This window comes from Leptonychotes weddellii, chromosome 16 (genome assembly GCF_054177405.1).
Source record: "Leptonychotes weddellii isolate Sample4059 chromosome 16, ASM5417740v2, whole genome shotgun sequence".
Classification (NCBI taxonomy): domain Eukaryota; kingdom Metazoa; phylum Chordata; class Mammalia; order Carnivora; family Phocidae; genus Leptonychotes; species Leptonychotes weddellii.
Genome location: NC_138384.1, coordinates 6,545,460 through 6,565,954, shown reverse-complemented (window position 1 = coordinate 6,565,954; position 20,495 = coordinate 6,545,460). Strand labels below are relative to the sequence as shown.

Here is a 20,495-nt window from a genome sequence, read left to right as displayed (position 1 = left end):
TCCACCAGAGCCAGGCCCCACCTTTTCTCCCAGTTTCTTCTTGCCCCTCTCTCTCCTTCCATACTTGAGCCACACCAGTCTCCTTCACTTCCAGCTTATTCTATGCTCCCCCCCTTTGCCATCCAGTTTCCTCTCCAGCCCCCTTTTCCTGCCAAGCTGGTTCTTCTTCCTTCTTCACATCTCTCCTGAGGGAAGCCTTCCCTGGTCCCGAGTCTGGGAACTTGTCATCGGGGTGCACTATCTCCCTGCATTCGTTGGGGCAAATAATTGCTGACCACCAGGGAGCACTCCCCGTGAGAACTGTGACCGGGGCTCTTGGACCACCCCTGTAAGACCTGCCCCTACGTCAGTGCCAGCCGGAGCTGGCTCTTCAGTAAATGGTGGCTGAAGGGATGGCAACACCATAGGAGTTTGCTCTCTCGCCCCCACCTGACTCGAGGCCTGAGTTCCAGGGGGGCAGACACATAGAGGCACTTCTCCCGGTTCTCCAGCTCCCTGCCTCTCCAGGTGGCCAGGTGCAGGGTGATGGTGGAGTTGGGCGGTGGCAGGCAGGACGGAGGAAGCACCAGCTCCCTTTGGTCTGTGCAGAGCAGCTGCCTCTCAACACAGTAGCTCCACTGGGCCCAGCAACGTCCTGAGAGAGGGGGGCAAACGCTGTTATACATCCAGAGACCCTTCTGGTTTGGGATTTTTAGAAGAAAAAAGTCATATATCGATAAGAAAAGCAGCTCCAAAGAGAGAGTTTGGTTTTTAAAAACACTCTCACTTGCAGGGTGCAGGAATGGTGCTGCGGAAGGATGCTTCTAGGGAAATGAGCGGCGCTTCACCCTGACTCCAGCAGACCTGCAGGGTATGTCAGCTTCTTTTGTTTGCACCAGCCACTTGCACTGATGAATGAACAGGCAGCCATATAACAGGAGAGAGGCCAGGAGGATAGACCGCTCTGCTTGGGAGAGCATCCAGGGCAGTTTCTTATCCCTGGTGCAACTCTCACTCCACTTGGAAGCGATTGTCCTCAGCTGTATGTCCCTTTGGGTACACTGGGGCCCTGGGGGCTGTATCTCCATCTGAGAGGCTGCATGTCATCTCCAGCTTTATGATACCAGCTTGGTAAGTCCCTGTATCCTTTGCCCTTCATCTCTGTTGATCGATGTTTATCCATCAATCACCTTGCTTCCTCCGCCCCCCAGTATAGTAGTCATTCACAGGACATGATCTAGGGTTGGGCCATCAGCTCAACCACCCAAACTGTATACATGCATCCTTTATGAATTCTGATAATGAGAATTAACATTCAAAAGGATGTCCTGAGCACTTACCAATGGATATTGAAAGGCTTCAAATTTTCCATGACTTTTGACCCAGCTATTCCATTTCTTGAAATTTATTTATTTTCTCAAAACTTATTTCTGAAAGTTACCACAGAGGCAAATAAAGATAGAACTACAAGGATGTTCATTACAACATTGTTTATAAGGGCAAATAATTCAAAACAACCTAAATGTCCAAAAATAGGACACCAGTAAATAAACGATCATACATCAGCTAAACAGGCTATTATGTACTTATTATGAAATTAAGATGGAGAAGATATCATGGCATTAAAATATGCAGGATATATTGTTCAAAGAAAAAATAGCTAATAAAAATAATATGTACAGTAGGGATGGCATTCATTTCCAAAAGAATGTCTGCCTAGCTAGGATATATCCCTACAGAAAGGAGGACAACCGTTTCTAAATAATGGGTACTGGTGATACTCTCTTGGTTTGTCTGAAAATGCCTCCTCATTTCTAGACTCTCTTTCCAGTGACATATGAAGCACAGGGAAGTGAAAGGAGGGATCCACCCAGCAGGGAGGAGTTGTTTTTATTTTATCACTGAAGTTGTTTGTGGTGAAAATAAAGCAGATTGACTTTTAGGATCAATTACTGTTCTCAGATTCTTTACAGATAATGCATCTCCTTGTTGCCTGCCTTCAGGGCTACCTCTGCCTTGATTTGCCATTGCTTCCCCCCACCCTCCCATTTCCATGGAATTCTCAATCTCTGGCATATGCAAGGTGCACAAAATGGCAGGCATAAGTAATGCCTGTGTGAAGGTTAAAAAACAGCAAACCTGACCTCTATCCATTACTTTGTGGTGAGCTAGGATAGTTCCAGAGCTCTGCAGCCACCTACCACATGACCACTGGAAGCGTAAATCCTTGTCACTGTCTGGCCAGCCCAGAGTCACAGTCGTGAAAGGATCCACATACTGACCAGGTTCCACGTACACCTGCACATTCCCTTTCTCTCTCTGCAGAAAAAGCAACTAGTTGGTGAGATGCCCCTCCACCTCCACTTGGTACCCCACCTCCCACCCACAGCAATCTGTGCCAAGGGTAGCCACAGCATAGGACGTAGAATGGAAACAGACCCTGTATGATCCACCTGGCTGCCCTCTGGGGATGAATCACAGGGTAAGTAACTTTAGTCTGAATGTGGGCTCAGTGCTAAGGGTCCACCATGCATCCAACTGTTAACAGAGCCTGCTCTGGGACAGGGCCCATGCTTGATGCCCAGAGATATGGGAATAGAGACCTAGGCCTTGCCCTTAAGTTTGGGAGGGAATACAGACAAGAAACAGGCCATTAAAACACAGAGAGCTAACTGCTACAGAGATAGGGGCCAAGAGGATTATGAGAATGTATAAAAGGGAAGCAGTAGATTGAGAACATCTGCTCCTATGAAGGTTTGATAGCATTCGATTCCTGGGTTGCTGTGGATTAAATGAGAGAAGCTACTGACATGCTTTCTATTGTGTCTGGTGCAGAGGAAGGCACAGAGCTGTGACCTCTGCAAAGCGGATAGCTGGTGTCAGGGCAAGCTTCCCCAGAGGACAGGACCACAGAGTTATTGTGAAGGAGTGAGCCTGTGGGTTCTAGGAGGAGAAATCGGCAGTTATAAGGTGTGCTCCTGGAGTAAGTTCTGGTAGGACCTAATAAACGGCTAGGCCTAGAGGGCTTAGCCTGGTGTAACAGGAGGCTACATGGCAGAACTCAACCCCTAGTGGTCTCCCATGGCCTGAGAATAAAACCCAAACCCCTGTCTTGGTACCCAAGACCTCATGCGATCTGGTCTCTGTCCATCTCTCTATAATCTCCTACATACTGCCCCCACCATAGTCCTAAGGCTAACTTTTAGCCCCAGGGCCTTCATATCTGTGAAGCTCTTATTCTGCTTTCCAGCATGACTGTCTTATCTTCAGGTTCCCACTCGAATGTCACCTGAATGTCACCTTCCAAGAGGCCTCATCTGATCACATTTGCTAGGCCACCCTGTTTGGCTGCTGTCACTGTACCCTGTTGCTTCTAGTTAGACATTTATCACAAGTCCTAATGAGATGCTAATTTGTTTGGTAGTTTCACCCACTAGGCTCCAGGAAGGCAGGGACCACAGCTGTTTATTCACCTTTGTATCCCTAGTCCCTAACACCAGGCCTTGGACATTGTAGATGCACAGTCTTTGTTACTGAACAAGTGCATGCATGGGCAATGTTAACAGCAAGGAGCTGAGGACTCAGTCTTGCTGTAAAAACAAAGGAACCTGGGCCTGTTTTCTAAGTTAAGCATTAACAGCTATGAATTTCCCTCTGAACACTGCTTTAGCTGCATCCCACAAATTTGGATAGGTTGTACTATCATCACTCAGAAATATTTTTAAATTTTCCTTGTGAATTTTTTCTTTCAACTGTTGATTTTTTTTCAAGTGTGCTGTTTAATTTCCAAGATGTCTAAAAGGTATATACATATCCCAGATATCTTATTACTGATTTGTAATATAACACTGTTCTGGTTGGAGAACATGCTTGGTTTGATTTCATTCCTTCTGGATCTCTTTTCAAATGGAAGAAACCTCTGTGCTTCCTAGTATTCTGGCTATTAGCACCAATAAACCCAAATTCAAAACTAAAGCAGAGTGCTTAGACATCTTTTTCTTGTGAGGTTAAGTGTTTAAAAAACAAATACTCATGTTCTTTTCCTTGGCATTTGTTCCAGATGGTTCTTGTAGACTGGAAGGAGCTATAAACACAATGGGAACAGGCGTCAGACTTTGGTGGTGTTTATAAGGTTGCCAAAGGGCAGAGTCACGGGTATGCTCAAGATGCCCTAGGGGATCCGCCTGTCTTGGAAATGGGTTAGGGAAATTTAGCAAACGTTCAGACCGTAGAAATTGGTAAAAACCCAAACCATCATGTCCACCATTGGACTAAAGATACCTCTTTTGTTGTTAAGAAAGAGGCAGGCAGTTCCCAATGCAGATAACACACAAGATTTGGAGACAGACATGTGGCTGTACGCTGTTAATGTTTAATTGCTAGTTGAGGGAGGGAGTGGGGGACTCTGATTTGTAGTGTTTGCTACTTTCTGTGGCGTCAGTATTCCCACTAAGGCAGATTTCAAGCTACCAAGCTGACCTCAGTGAATGTAGAGCAAGAGGTGGACAGAACAAGCTCTGACAAGCTGCTAGAAGCCAGCCTCAGCACACCATGGTGCATTTCTGGGTCCTTCTATTAGTCTCTTACTGGCTATGTGAACCTTGGAAGGTTAATTATTCTTTCTGAGTCTTAGGTTCCTCACCCATTATAGAAAGGCAATCCCCATTTCTCAAGGCTCCAGGAGGGCTGAATGCTGTGCTTCTGTACCATTGCTTTGTAATCTATATATATATCTGTAAAGAGTATTAGTATATAAAGTTAAAAAAATGGAAAATGTACATGCAGTGGATATGCTCTGAAAATACTGAACTGTGAATATGTTAATGTCTAATTAAAGTGTAGTGATTAAGATAGGAATGTGTTTTATCTGCACTGGCAGATCCATGTGAGTCTCTAGGCCCCAGTGACCTCGTTATTTTAAGATCAGGGTACCACCAATCTTTAAAAAATTCTCTCCCAATGAATTCTCATTCAGAGAACTGTAACTTTGAAGGTCTATAAAATTATACAAAGCAAAGCTAAGATGCCAGACATAGAGGCCCTTCTTAATCTTAAGAAGGAAGATGGTCCAGTAACCCTGAATGAAGAAATCAAGAGAAATAGTTGCTGCCTCTGATCCTGCCATGAATTAGCTGAGTGACTTCTGGAAAGTCATTTAAGCTCTCTGGGCCTCAAATTCCATATGTGGAAAAGGAGGGCTGTGGACAGCAGTGAGGACATCTGATGGTTTTTTCCCCCCATCCCAGCATCCGGGTCCCCTTCTTTTGGTAAGAGCCCTTACAGTTAACATTTTCCCTGAGGAACCATCCCTCCCCCACTCTCAGTCCTTGGTTTGGGTGAAGCTGACCCTGCATCATGTTCCAGGTGGACATGTGATTCTGGTCTGCCCAAACTGAATACCACTTTCCGCTGGCCTCAGCACTGGGTCCTAGAGGGAACATGAACCAAGCTTGGACCAGTAGAGGCAACCTCAAGACTTCTGGAAATATCCACAAAGAGGCGCTCTTTCTCTAGGGTTAAAGATTGAGGCCTGGGGCCATCCTGCTACTGCTTGAGAAGAGGGAATCAGAATGAAGCCTAAGTAGAACCAAGAGATGGGGAGAGATAGACTTCTGATGACACAGTGATTGGATCCAACTGCGCCTAAACCCTGGCCTTTTCCTTTTCTGAGTTGATAGAATTTCCCTTTGACTTGAGCCAGTTTCAACTGCTCTTCTGTCCCTTGCTACTCAAAGAGTCCTGGCAAACACATTTGCGATGAACTTTCAGCTCTGTGACTGCTACTGTTGGTTGCCTACCCCGCAGCCAGTACTCCACCCTCCTTCCTGGTTGCCAGAATCCACCTTCTTCCACAAAGCTGGAGGTGCTGGATACCTGCTTCCTAGCATCCCTTACAGCTGGGGTACATGACCCCAGCTGATGATATCTGAGGGAAAGATTGCTGGGGACGAGGGGAAAAACAGCCCCCCTAGTAACAAGAGCTACAGAGAGGGAAGTGGGGTTGTGCAGCTGCTGGATAATGCTGGGCTTATATGTGATGTCTGGAACTGCAGCAGCTGTGTTGATGAGACGCAAGCCTAAGGACAAAGCAGCAGCTCTGAGGATGGCAGAACAGGACAACAGAGTGAGCCTGGGTCCTTGCTGCTGACACTGAGTCACTGAACCAACCCTGGAACTACCTCCTAACTTCTTAGTATGTGGGATAATAAAGCCTTGAACATAAAGCCACCTTGGTTGGGCTTTGTGTTGCTTGGAGCTTAAAGCAACATAACGAATACAAACTCAGATGTTTTAGAATTCTGTAACAATGGTTGAATGTGTTACTGCATATATCACTGCCCCTTAACATCTGTAGAGCAAGGTAAGTATTCAGAGGTTTGTTTTGAAGAGTTCCTCACTGGATTCCAAGCAAGTACAATGCCCCAGACTCCTGGTCACGAGTTCTATACCCCCTTGCAGAAATTCCTTGCCTGTGACAGTGATGCTTCCGACTTCCAAACTTAAGTTTGAGAAGGCATTCCTCACCGTCACAGTGACCAGAAAGGTGCCTGCAATGCAGAGTAGAGAATTATGGGTGTTGCAATAAATTGTTTAACTTATGCTGAGACAGCTCTCCCAGCATGTGCTTCTCAGGTCCACTGACAGCAGCATTTGAATCTTTCATCCTCTGAGCATTTAATGAACCCCTCTTGTATACCAGGCATGGTGCAAGGCTCTGGGGACACAGAGATGAATGAAATGTGGTCTTTGTCTTCAAGATCCTTATAGTCTAGTAGACGTGCAGGAGACCAAGTGCCAAACCATGGCAGAAATTGGCATGGGGGCATTGTGGACACAGAGCAGGGGGTCACTTCATCAATCATGGTTCATGGCGGGGCTAAAGCTAAAGTTCCAAGGACGAGTAGTGCTCATTAGTCAGATTAGAGAGGAGATTCCAGCAGAAGGAAAGATATGACAGGACTTTTAAAAGATTGAGGGGTAGAAAAGGGAGAGAAGGATTTGTAAGACTTACTTGGGGTAATTGTGTATCCCTCTCCTCCTCCCTCATGGGGAAGGGTGGTGGGTGCTACCTTCTCAAGTCTAGAGGGAAACTCATCAGAGGGGACCCTTGGAAAGGTGGATATGTGCTCTTTGCAGTTGAGTACCCCCATGGAAGGGTTCCTTACTTATGCCCTTGAAGGATGGTCTATGACAGGGGGTGGAGTGAGAGGGAGGGAGGAAAGGTCTGTATTCCTGCCTTTGGAAACACCTGCAGTCGCTGGTAGCAGGCCAAGGAAAAGGTGAGAATTTTCTACAGACCAGGTGTTTGTCTTGGGGAGAGGGCTTGCTGGAAAGGGTGGCAACAATGAGAACAAGGAGTGACCTTGTTGGTGATCCAGAAGAAGCAGCAGCTGGGCAGATGTGGCCAGCTGAGGGAGAGGCATCACGCCCATCCTGGGAGCTGGGACCTCAAAAGCCCATAGAAGCTCCCCCAAGAGGTAGCTGCAAACATCTGCTGGGCCCTGAAAGCAAGGACTGGGCCAGTGCCACAAAGTGAGGGCCTTCCTGTCCTACCTGGTTCTGTCTCCTTCCTCCTCACCTCCTTCATCCCTAGAGTCATCCAAATCTGTTTTTCTTGTGGGGAGACTACTTATCATCTAAGAGTGAGCTAAAACCTCACAGGGCCTGCAGAGATTTTATCTATCATTCCCTGCCAGGCAACTTTTATAGAAGACAAAAATTAATTTGCATTTGAATTATAGCCTATATATTGTGCTTATTTTCCATTGTCATTTCATTTCATTCTGGATTCTCTGTTTCAAGCTGGACCTCTGATACCTGGCGAAGTTCCAGTGTTTTTCTTCTCAAATCTGTCATTTAACCTGCTATTTCTTTTGCCAGCTCTGCGGCTGAGGGTATGGTAGACCCACACCTGTATAGTGTTCCCCTCTTTATTACATACCTCTGAGACCCAGGGCCAGGGACCCCAGGGTACAGGGTTCTGGTGGGCTGGAGACTCTGTGACCCTCATCACATTCCTGCCTGCTGACCTCACTGCACTGCCCTGAAGGACTCTCTGTTCTCTCCAGATTAAATGCAGATGTCGGCTGTGGTCACCTCCCCTGGTGGTGCCAGCCAGTCTGTCACCCTATCTCTGTTCCAGCCCCCATCATGACTCTTCCTCTCTTCTCCCTCCCTCTCCCACCCTTGTTTTTACCTCTCTCTCCCCCCCAAGGGCATGGACTGGTTTCCTGAACCACACTCGCCTCTAGAAATGATGGAAAAATTGGAATACACCAGTTCTCCTTCAGTGGTTCTCAGTGGGGGAGATTTTGCTGTCCAGGGGACAGTTGGCAATGTCTGGAGGCATTTCTGGTTGTCATGACTTAGGGGCCTGGTGCTACTGGCATCTAGTGGATAGAAGCCAGGGATGCCGCTAAACATCCTACAATGTGCAGGACGGTCCCCACAACAAAGTATGATCCATTCCCAAATGTCAGAAGTGCCAGAATTGAGAACCCCTGTGACTCTGAGCTCTATGAGGGCAGATAATATGTCTCTTCCTTATTTTGTGACCTAGGCTGGATGCTGTGAACCAGGTTTGTGACCAGGACACACCAAAACTGGCTGGCGGGATGCTGGATACCCAAGTTGGGAAGGAAAGAGAAGGGAATTTTGGGAGGTGGCCCACCAACCCCAAGTACCTTCAAGAGGAACTGCCACATGGTAAATCCCAAATGGCCGTTGGAGGCTTTCTTCTTGATGGGTGAAGGTTGCATTGAGTCCTGCCACTTCAAAGGTCAGGCCCTCTGGGATGCCATGAGCCACTGAGATGTTGACCAGTAGGTCTTCTCCAAGCTCCAAGTGGTCAGAACCCCAGGAGGCCTGTAGCCCTGACAGAGGCTCCATGAAGTGGACTGTGATGTTCCTAGAGGGTGCAGAGGTGGTGGTGTTGCTGGTGGCTCGGATCTCCAGGTGATGCATCCCAGGGCCCATCCTCTGCTGAGCTGCTCTGTCCAGGGTCAGATTGTAGGGTAGCAGGCCCCTCGGTGTGGTGAACTCAGCCAGGGTTATGTTACCCAACAGTGCAGTGTAAGTCACCCCAGTTCCTATGTGGGGTAAGAAATATTTAAGAATGTTGGCAACAACCACGCTGTAGATTGTACCGAGTTAGTTAAGACTCAAGCTCTGAGGTCAGATTCTGGATATAGCTAGGGGCATGGTACAGCCATAAAGACATATGGAAGGATAAGTCCCAACCCCAAGTATTAACTGTGATTATCTCTGAGTGATGGATACATGAATGATTTTTCTTTTTGGGTTCTCTCTGCTCATCTGCACATTCTAATTTATACTATACATATGTTACCCATAAACTTAAAGGTTTGTAATAAAGATTTGAGAACATTTTGTTGACAGGTTTGGCCTTGGAGGGAGGAAGGCTAACAAGGGAGCATCTCCCGAGGCATGGCTGATTTTTATGTGTGACAATTAGCCTCCAGTCTTGTTCTAGGCAGGAGCAGGTGAAGCTGTTTCCTTCCACCTCCATGGCAGACTGCCTGGAACCCTGCTCTACAGGAGTACTCAGCCTGTCCACATAGTGCTGGCTATCCTAAATGGATGCTGAATACTGTGGTTGACTCTTAAAATCTGATTTAAACCACCAAATTAGGATTCTTTCCAATAGAAACCAAGGGAGTATATTTCTTGTTTGAGTGATGAAGTTGCAGCTGATGCTGCCGAGAGTAATGTTAGCCCTCTGACTTTTATGTTTACTGCTCCCTCTCCCCACACTTGGCGAAGAGTAGGCACTCAATTATATTTGTAGAATGAAAAAATAAATGAAGGATTATTTTAGGTTTCCCAGTGCACATAGCAGCCATCTTCAGCCAACAAGCACACCGGAACAGAGAGGAGCCCTGAGTACCATGTTTAAGGACCCACGGTGGCTCCGTTAAGTCACTGCTGAGTGAAGCTCCAGGAGCTGCGAGGTCGGACTGAGTCATGTCCTCCCCTCTGCAGCTCTGCAGCACACGGTTTACCTCAACAGGCTTCTGTCCAGATCTCAAATTGGACCTGTGCCTGCAGGAAAGATGCTGCCTTTGGTGAGGATGGGTCATAGTTGGTAGGGATTGAGAAAAGGGATGATATTCAGAGTATTCAACAACTGAAACTGCGTGGGTCCCTCCTGACCAAATAGGATGGATGTTCTGATAAATCAGAATGGACACTGTGACCAAGCAGAATAGATGCTTTGACCGATCAGAAGGGATACCTTGCCTAATCAAAATGGACATGATGACCAATAAGAATGGCCTCTATGACCAATCAGAAAAGAAACTGGCCAATCAGAGCAGACACCAGCCATAGCAGCTCCTGTGGGTGTAGCAGTATATGTCACTGAATAGCAGTCCTGATTGGGGGCAGCATCATTGTGCCAAGCTGGTCAGTGCTGGCCACGCTGAGATGACCTCTGGCCCAGCTGGTAGCTCTCCCAGTCCTATTCAAGTTCCCCCAACAAGGAGTGACTTAGAAATTCAGTTCTTCTGATGAGACCGTGTGCATGCAAAAAAGGACATTCGGTAGGCTGAGAGCTTCACTAGCTTACTGGGCTTGTGACTTTGAGCCAATTTCTGAACTTTCCCTGCATTTCTTCATATGTAAAACGGAGATAATAGTAGTACATACTGGGTGGGCTAGTACATGTAAAGCACTTAGACCAGTTCCGGGCACATACTAGGTGCTATTGAGCTAAAAAACTGACTCAATATATGAGTGCTGTTAGTATTCACTAAAGCCTGGGAGTTGGGTGGATAGATTTGGGGAAGAATCAAGGTTGCCTTGACCTTGACCATTTCTGTAGACTCACCTCCATCAAGTACCACCTGAATCCACAACGGGTCCCCAAAGACAGCACGGCAGAGAGGGCTGGCTCCTGACTTGGATAGGCTGGAGCACCCGGTCACATGGAGCCTCTCCATCTTGTCTCGGATGGTCACGTGCTTCTGAGCCATCACGTACCACTCAGTGGTTGTGCACTCGGCAAACACAGTGAATTCCCCAGGGGCTCTGAACTGGTGGGTCACATTGCTGGATGAACTGCAGGCAATAGTCGGTGTTAGCAGTGTTGCAGACACACAAACACATGCATTCACACATGTGTGCACACATGTACTCACCCACCTCATGCTCCCCTGTTCTGCAAAGACAAACAGATGAAGAAAGAGACGCTACACAACCAAGCTGTTGGTGTTCATGAAGGTTACATTGAGATGTCTGGAACAGGTGGGAGTGGAAGAAAGAGCAGTGACCAGCCAGGGAGTTGAATATTTGGTTACAAGTCCTTTTTCTGCTATTTATTCTTTCTGTCATTCACATAAATCCCCTCTCTGGGTCTTCTTGCTTTATCTGTAAAATACTATGCTCCAGCCTACCCTTCTGAGCCATATTTTCCCCATGTGTAAAATGGTATCCTATTCCAAATGTATCAGAATTATGGGTATGTTTTGCTTCTCATTTTCCCAAGGGAACTAGTTAAAAATCTCTAACATGGCCTGTAAAGACCCACATGACCTGCCTTCCTGACCTCACCCCCATCTCCTGCCACACCCCTCTAACTCTATGTCCACTCAGACCTCTTCTCAGTTCCTGGAATGTGCCACCTCCTGTCTGCTTCAAGGCCTGCAGGTGTGCTATTCTTTGCTGGGAAGGCTCTTACCCATCTCTGCTCACACTCATGCTGCTCCTTCCATTCTCAGCTTAAACATCACCACCTCAAGGAAGCCTTCCTTAGGTCCCTAAAAAGGAAATGCTGTAGCTTCTTCTGATTCTTCTCTGCTAGGTCGTCAACACAGTGTCTTGTCTAATTCTCAGTTATAAACCTGGCACCTAGCACAGTGCCCAGCACAGAGTGGATGCTGAGAAATATTTGACAAATGAACATATTTGTGAAAAAGCTTGGAAAACAGTAACCTGACTTTTGGTGCTGGCCACCACGGTGTAAGCCTACCACAGCCTATTTCTTCCATTGATTACAATGAAAAACCTGGGCAGATTTCAAAAAAACTTCCTGAGGATTCTGAAAAGTAAACAACAGCAGACAGTTGGGGAAGAAAGTGAAAACTTTAAGAATTATCCATAAAGATGGCATTTTCCTGTTTTGTCTTTCTTTTAAACCTCCTTTATCTCTTGGCTTTGTCCCTAGGGTAGCCTGAGTCACAAAACTGCGCAATGAATGAAGAAAACAAAAACCCCAAGAGAAATCCCCTCTGTTTAGCCAGAGAACCAGGAAAAGGGACCCAGTGAGCTCAAGAACACAGGGAAAATATCTGTTTTTGTTTTGTGTTCTCTCTCTTTTTTTTTTCTCTTGGCCCTGACCCAGGCTGTCCTCCCTCAGAGCTGTATTGACTGCATAGGGTGATGCAAACACCAAATCCCCAAGAGAAAACCCATCTTTCTAGCCAAAGGAGCAATGAAGAAAGACCTGTGGGAGCTGGAGATTGTGGGGGAAACCCTGAAAAGGAGAGATGTGGAGAGGAGGATCCCCCACTTCTGTGAACAGCCCAGCACAAACCATGACCTCCTCCACAGATTATACTGTAAAACAGACCCAAAGACACACAGCCAAGGCTTTGATGAAGTCAAACTACAACATAAATACCACCCTGAGTGGCACATGAGTGGGGCAGACCCAAACAACTTTGGAAACTGAATGGACATGGGAGCCATTGCTCACAGAAGGCAAGTCATAAAACGTGGTCTGAATCTAACCGGGGGTGGGGGGGTGGGGGGGGGCGGGGTTGCCTGCTAAAAGAAAACAAACAAAAATCCATTTTCCAGAGGATTTTAACAGGATCCAGAGTCTCAGAACCTACTATCAAAATGTCCAGAATACAATCCAAAATTGCTTGATATACAAAGAATGAGGAAAATTTGATCCAATCTCAAGGGAAAACATAATAGATGTCAGCCTGTAGACGACTCAGGGGTTAGAATTATCAGACAGACTTGAAATCCGCCATTATAGCCATGCTCCATGACATAAAAGCAAACCCTCTTTAAATGAATGGAAAGCTAGACATTCTGAACAGAGAAACAGAAACTTTTTTTTTTAAAAATGGAAGTTTTAGAAATAAAAAACACAATATCTGAAATAAAAAATTCCCTGGATGCAATAGCAGAATAGTGACGACAGAGGAAAGTTGGTGAACTTGAACATAGAGCAAGAGAAAGCATCCAAGTTGAAGAACAGATATTAAATAAATGTAAATATTAATAAAATATTAAATTTTTAAAAATGAGCATCATCAATCTGTGTGACAATATCAAAAGATAAAATATTTGTGTCATTGGATTACCAATAAGAAGAGAGAGATTGGTGTAGAAAAGTATACTCAAGAAATAATGGATGAAAACTACCCCAGTTTGGCAAAACACATACATTTGAAGATTCAAGAAGCTCCATGAACCCCAAAAGGAAAAAAGTTAAAGAAAACCATGCCCACACATATAGTAATCAAACTGCTGAGAATCAAAGATAAATGAGATAAATCAAAAAATCAAACTGCTGAAAAAAATGGCACATTACACATAGAGTTGTGAGTGACTGTAGATTTCCCCTCAGAAACCCATGGTGGTCAGAAGACAGTGGCAACATCTTTAAGTGTTGAAAGAAAAGAACTTTCAACACTTAATTCTATATCCAGCAGAAATGTCCTCCAGGAAGTGAAGCAAAATAAAGACATTCTCAGGAATAAAGAAATCCTCTAAGAGAATTTATTGCCAGAAAATCTGCTATAAAAGAAATGGTTAAGGGAGTTTTTCCAGCTGATGGGAAATGGTATCAGAGGGGAACTTGGAATTTCAGGGATGAAGGGAGAGCACAAGTAATGGTTAATTATTTTGGTAAATGCATAGGCTACTTTTCTCCTCATAAGTTCTTTAAATGTGTATGACTGTTGAAAGGGGCTTTCAATGTATGTAACTGTCCTACGTAGGACAATTATAAAGGAGGTTGGGCAAAGGGACCTATATGCCAGTAAGGCTTCAACATTTTACTGAAGTCAGATATTAACTCCATGTAGACAACGAAAGGTTGGATATGTGTATAGTAATCCCTGAAGCAACTACTAAAAAAGTAATAAAGAGAACCAAAAAAGCTGATAGATATGTTAAAATGGGATACTAAAAATATTCAAATACTCCAAAAGAAGACGAGAAAGGAGAGGAACAGAGGGAAAATAAACAGAAGGGCAAAGAGAAAACAAATAACTAAATATAGTAGACCTAAATCTAACTATATCAATAATTACATTACTTGTAAATGGTCTAAACACAAAAATTATTGTGCCAGATGGAATTTTAAAAAACCAAGACTCAACCAAAGATTGTCTACAAGAAGCCTACTTTAAATATAATGATAAAGATATGTTAAAAGTACAAGTATAGAAGCTTCACCAGCAAACACTAATGAAAAAAATGCTTGATAAGGCTTTATTAATATCAGACTATGTAGATTTCAGAACAAGAAAATATTACTCTTTAGAGAAATGTGAAGGATGGTTTTGAATAGCAAAATCTGGGCTATTTTTCAGGGATCTGCCTGGAAGAAGCAACTCATTCCATTCTCTGAACTCTGCTGCCAACTGAAATTGCCCAGGACTAAAAGGCAGAGAAATGGATTTTTCCTGATCTGTCTCCAGTGAGCCCACCCAAGGGAGAAGACAACAAAGTCGTTTTAGAAACTGCTGCCAACAAAGGGAAGATACGCTCAGAGTACAAAGCAACAGAGGCAACAACTAAACATTTTGTTATGATGCTGTGAGCCGGCAATTCCACTCCTGGGTGCAAACCCAACAGAAATGTATACATGTGTGCACAAAAGACTTGTGCTCAAATGTTCACAGCTGCACAATTTGTAATTGCCCAAATGGGAAACCACCCAAAAGGCCTATCAACACTAGAATGGATAAGTAAACTGGGGAATGTCCATACAATGGAATGGTATACAGGAATGAGAAAAAAGAAATCATAATTATACACAACAATATGGATAAATCTCAAAAAGGCACTATTGAACAGATGTCAAACACAAAAGAGAATACATTTTATGATTCCATTTATAGAAGTTGCAAACAGGTTGCACTGATTGATAGTGGTAGGAATCAGTACCCTTGGGGGCCTGAGGAGGATTCCTGGGAGACCGGTCATGTTTTATTTCTTGATCTGAGTGCTGGTTACATGGGTGTGTTCACTGTGTAAAAATTAACTGAGCTGTGTCTTTTTGTGCATTTTTTGCATGTATCTATGCTTCAATAAAAAATATAAAAATTAGTTTAAGATACTGCCACTCACTGATTTGTACATGCTGCTAGGTAGTTAACATTAATGGGATGCAGCTTTTCTTTAAAAAGAAAGAAAATGGAGAAGGAAGCTCACATTTTTTTATCTTTGCTCATAATGTATAATTGTTAAGAATACCAAGGTCTGTGTCATTTTGTTAATGTCACTCACAGGTTGCTAGCCAGCTTGGTGGACAAGGCCCTCTGACCAGATCGGGCAGTGTGGTGGAATGGAGAGGGTAGGAAGCTGGAAGTGAGGTCTCCAGGACTCCCATCAGTCACCTGTATAACCTAATGTCTCAGTGCCCTTGTCCATACAATGAGGCAAGAGCCATTCCTGGCTGGGTCATTCTAAGGTTTACATGAGCCTCTTAAAAATAAAAGTAGTGCCTACTTCTATGTAATATGAATGTAATGGCAACAGTTACCCATTTTTGAGAATCAACTCTGTGCCAGTTCTTTTCTTCTTTGTAGTCCCATTTAGTCCTTAAATTACCAAGCCACTATTAGCAATACTTGCAATAATATTAACAATCACAGGTCATGTACCTGAATGGCCTGAAGATTCTTATATATCCTCTGTAGTGGATGCATGTCACCGAGAGTCTATCCTTCAAGACCGAGGTCTGCATCCCCCCAACACTCTGGCATGTTAGTGCCGGAGGGCTCACACCTGAATCCATCTCCAGGAATTCCCCTTAGCCAAAGGGAGCTGCCTCCCTCAAGATGCCATCTTGCCTCCAAGGGCTGCCGAGTGCCAGGGTACAAAGTTTCACTCTCTTGCCTCAATCAAGACAGGTCCCAGCTCTAGAGTTCTCTGTGGAGATTGGAGGGGCCTGTGTTGCTAGTGCATCCCAGTCCAACTTTTGCCCCTGCTCCATCCTTGTACCCCCCAGGAAACCTGTTTCCCCACAAATCAGTTTCCTGGTATCCAAATTACATATTCTAAAAACAATTTCTCTAAACTGGCTGGCATCAAGGCTCTTCATCAGCAGACCTCTTTTGAGTTTTCCAGCATCATCTTTCATTTTTCCCACACACCCCTGAACTACCGTTGTAATAAGATGCTCGAAGTTATGTGAGGAGGCCACGCCCCTTCACATCCATGACCTCCCTTTCTCTACCACCACTCCTCCTGCCTGATTCCCCTGAAAGACTTCAGTCCTTTGTGACCATCACCTCCCACATAGTTCCTCTGAGCCTCCCAAAGTTCTGTACATCTAGGTCACCCTAAATTTTGTGTTGTCTTGAGAATTACCGATTTCCTGGGAAGTACCCCCTTGCAGACTCAGTTGTGTGCAGGGGCAGCTCTGAATAGACTCAAGAATGACGGCAATCCCCGGATATGTCTGTAGGTGGCGCTGAGTTACCCAACGCGGGACAAGGACAAATTTCACCTTAGCAAATTGTTCCATAAGGCGCGTGATCAATTTCAGAAACATAGACAGTTTCCCACAGCAAACAGTAAAGCAAAACAGCCTGACGTTCAAATGAACACAAGACATGGGGAATGCAAGGCGAGAAGGAGCTTCTCAAGGAGAAATCCTTTGACTTTTATTATGCTGTTTCTGTTTGAGATTGGATTCTCCCCAATCAGCTCATGCTATTTGTCCCTACAACAGAGCTGAAGTGTCTGATTTACATTTTAGCTTAACAAGGAGTTAAGCAAAAGCAGGGTTCTGTACAAACACATGAAAGAAAAGCACAGTGATGTTCACACAAGGTATGTGACTTCTGTATACTTAAAATTCATGCCATTTCTAAAATTCTGGCTGAGGCTGCTGGTGCTGATAAGAAAGCATCAGAAATGTATCTCCCAAAGTTAACAAAAATGATAGAAGAAGGTGGGCAGGTAGTTTCAAAGTCCAACAAGTTTTTAAAATAGATGAAATTGGATTGTTTGAGAAGAGTGATGGCAGAGGGTATCACCACTACTTCTTTTGGAAAGAAAGAAAATGCCAGTGGCTTTGGCTTTGAGCTAATGCCCAGAGGGATTGCAAATGTAAAACACTGATTATTGTTTCTCTTCAATTATCAAAAACTTTAATCACAGAGTCTGCAGACCGCAAGATAACAAACACCCTTCACCTCACCATCCAGAGTTGACAAATACTAGCATTTTGTCCCATTTTCTCCAGTTTTTAGCTACTGTTTGTTTATTACTGGAATGTCCTTGTTTAACTAAAGGTCTTAGCAGGGCTACCGACAGTCAATTTTGACTAATGCCAAATGCAAGTTGTTTAAAATTTGGGGGCCGGAAGATTGTGTAGCTGAGCATTTGTTGTTTTACCAATGAAATGGTAGCAAGGAAGAAACCTGCAGAACAAGGCCATGGGTATTTATGTCACTTAAACATTTTCTTCCCAAAGCATCTACACATGTAATGTCTTGTTTTACTCCATGAAACAACCAAGGCAGTCATAAATATAAATGCAAGAGGGAAGGAAATGGAAACCCAAGACCAGGGATTGTCTCACACATGTTAGCAGCAGCTGGGATTAGAACCTTAGCTTCTGGACATGCCATTTTATTTTGACGTAATGGCAGGATGCGTGAGACCTCAGAAGACCATTGGGTTTGAAACCAGCACTCACCGGAGCAGATTTGGGCCATGGACAGGACTGGCCCCCTCTTGGCCCCACCCCACCCAGGGCTTCCCTCAATGCCGAGCATGAACAGGGCTGGATTCAGAACCTCTAGCTCCAAAAAGCTAGAGCTGCAGATGTTGTGGAGTGAGGAGAGGGACTATGGGCCTCCATGATTTCCCTGGGGATTCATGTTGAACTGAGGACCCCTATAAGAAGCCTCCAAACCCAATGAGGATCTGAAAATTCTGGAACATTCTCAGGTACCCAGCAGAGCAGAATGGAGCTTACCCCAGGCCCAGGTAGGACTTTGAAATGTTATGAACCAGGTTCAGCCTCTATCAGATTGGGAAGGCTCTGCTCCCCTAGAGGATTCAGAGTAGGGCCTTCAGGCCCTGATGCCACATGCTGTATAATCCACTAGGGCTTCAGAGCCTCAGCTTTGATGCCAGCCAGTCCTGGTTTGCATCACCATGCTGCCACTCTCTAGCTGCATGGCTTGGGCAATGCCACTATAACCCCTCTGAGCCTCAGTTGCTTTGTCTATAAAAACAAGATAATAATTACCTAGCTCAGCACTGTCCAATAGAAATACAGTGTGAGCCACATGTGTGTATGTTTTGATAGCCACATTGAAAAAGTAAGAATAGAGAAAATTATTATATATATATATACACATATATATACATATATATATTATAATTTTCTTTAACCCAATATATCCAAAATACTTTCATTTCAACATGTAATCAATATAAAAAAATTAGTGAGATATTTTACATTTTTTACGGGAGGTTGGGGGGGAGCTAAATCTTCAAAATCCCACGTGTATTTTACCTTTACAGCATATCTTAAGACCTGCCACATTTCAAGTGTTCAGTAGCTCATGTGGCGGGTGGCTATTCTATTGGATAGGGTTGCAGTGAGGATTAAATGAGATTATATGTCAGATTATATGTGAAAGCTGCTTGGCTGGACTGTTTTTAACGTTGCTACTCTTATTTTTTATTATTCTTGCCAACAGAAAACATTCCCACACCCAGGTGAGCATCTTCTTCACCTCATTACCGACTCCTTGGGCAGTGACCCAGGAGAGATTCTACCCAGAGCCAAGCCATAAGGACCCAGCTCTTCATCACTTCATGTGGACTCCATCATGAGAAAACCTGTGAATGCCACTTCCTCCCATTCCTGTATGTATGCCCCTTGGTACTGTGGCTCTGCCATTCCTTCCATCAACAGGTGGAGTCCATTTCTCCACCTGTTGAAGCTGGGCTTGGCCATAGAACTTGCTTTGGCCAATGAGACATTAGAAAATGTGACACAAGTAGAGATTTGAGAAATGCTTGCACATTAGACTTTGTTCTCACTTGCTACTAGAAACCCTCAGACACCATGCCTGTGAGGCTAGGCTAGCCTCTTGGGTTATGAGCAACACACACTGCTAGCCAACATTCAGCTAGCCACCAGACATGGAAGTGAGGACTTCTGAGGCCATTCACCCCCAGCTAAGCTGGCCCAGATAAGCAAAGCCACTTAGCTGATCCAAAGAACCAAGAGAAATAATATTATTGTAAGCTACTAAGTTTTGGGATGTTTTGTTATGCAGCAGAAACTGACAGATACATCCTGACTTAAGTCTCAGAGATTCCTCTTACCTGGGGGGGTAGTAGGGATTGAAAGTGTGGCCATCTCCTGTACTAATTATACATGACAGACTTCCAGTGAAGGGAGAGAGGAGCCATGTGAGGGAGATGGTGACATTTTCAAAGATGAAACTTTCATTGGACACCATCAGCTGCAGGCCTGCAGATCAAAAAGGAAAATGCTGTGTGCCATCAGAAAGCAAAATTGCATGCTTCTGTTTAAAACCTACTCTCTTATATCCACCTGTCCTTCATCATCGGGTGAGGCTTTTAAAGTTTTTTAAATTTTATTTTTACTTTTTAAAGTTCTTTTGATTTTTATTTTTAATTCATAGGTAATAGGTGACCAAGGTACAGAATTTGAAATGTATAAAGGGTACAGAGTGAAAAGAAAGCCTCCCTTCCCTCCTTCAGAGGCAATCATTGTTACCAGTATCCAGGGTCACTTCCAGGGATGTCTACACACTCCCAAGCACATACATACTTTCCTGTTTGTACAAATGGTGCAGGATGTATATTCACTATTTGACACCTTCCACTTTTTTCACTTACTGTATCTTGGAGATTGTTCTGTATGAATTCAGTTAGAGCTGCCTTGTTCTTTGTAATAGCTGCACAATGTACTCTAATTTATTTAACCAGGATTCTATTGATTGTCTAAATGTATTTTATCATGTTTAAAAAGACAAAAGGCAAAGCACCTTTAGGAAAATCTACTTGGCTAAGGTGGCCAATGATTCATTGTAAGCCATTTAGTGCACATTAAATTCTATAAAACCTGAGCTTTCAAAGTTAGCATGGAGGATGGGGAGGGGAGTAGAATTTGCTGGGGCTTCATGCAGCCCTGGGCTAATTGTGCAGCATAATCATTCAGTTTCCAAGCACAAACAAGGAAGGAAAAGATAGGAGATGAATACAAATGAAAAGGACTTTCCTGAGCTGCTCCGAACATTGTCGCCGTCCTG

The 20,495-nt window shown here is 44.4% G+C and overlaps 1 protein-coding gene and 1 long non-coding RNA gene across 6 annotated transcripts in view; one reads left to right on the top strand and one right to left on the bottom strand.

Annotated features, from left to right (window-relative positions):
- The window catches only part of LOC145717517 (uncharacterized), a 94,156-nt gene extending 78,770 nt beyond the window's left edge, over positions 1 to 15,386 (top strand). For 3 of the 5 annotated variants that reach the window (XR_014140788.1, XR_014140786.1, XR_014140785.1), the window contains 5 exons: positions 773 to 850; positions 2,305 to 2,461; positions 8,540 to 8,685; positions 12,164 to 12,699; positions 14,553 to 15,385. This is a non-coding gene — a long non-coding RNA (uncharacterized LOC145717517). Of the gene's footprint in view, positions 1 to 772; positions 851 to 2,304; positions 2,462 to 8,539; positions 8,686 to 12,163; positions 12,700 to 14,552 lie in introns of all 5 variants that reach the window. The other 2 variants (XR_014140787.1, XR_014140789.1) reach the window with 2 other exon arrangements.
- LOC102725657 (polycystin-1-like protein 2) overlaps positions 1 to 20,495 on the bottom strand; it is an 87,753-nt gene that overhangs the window by 56,474 nt on the left and 10,784 nt on the right. The window contains 7 exon segments of the mRNA XM_081806326.1: positions 430 to 634; positions 2,181 to 2,294; positions 4,010 to 4,063; positions 6,450 to 6,527; positions 8,664 to 9,068; positions 10,829 to 11,058; positions 19,543 to 19,690. Of these exon segments, the coding sequence (XP_081662452.1) occupies positions 430 to 634; positions 2,181 to 2,294; positions 4,010 to 4,063; positions 6,450 to 6,527; positions 8,664 to 9,068; positions 10,829 to 11,058; positions 19,543 to 19,690 (1,234 nt within the window).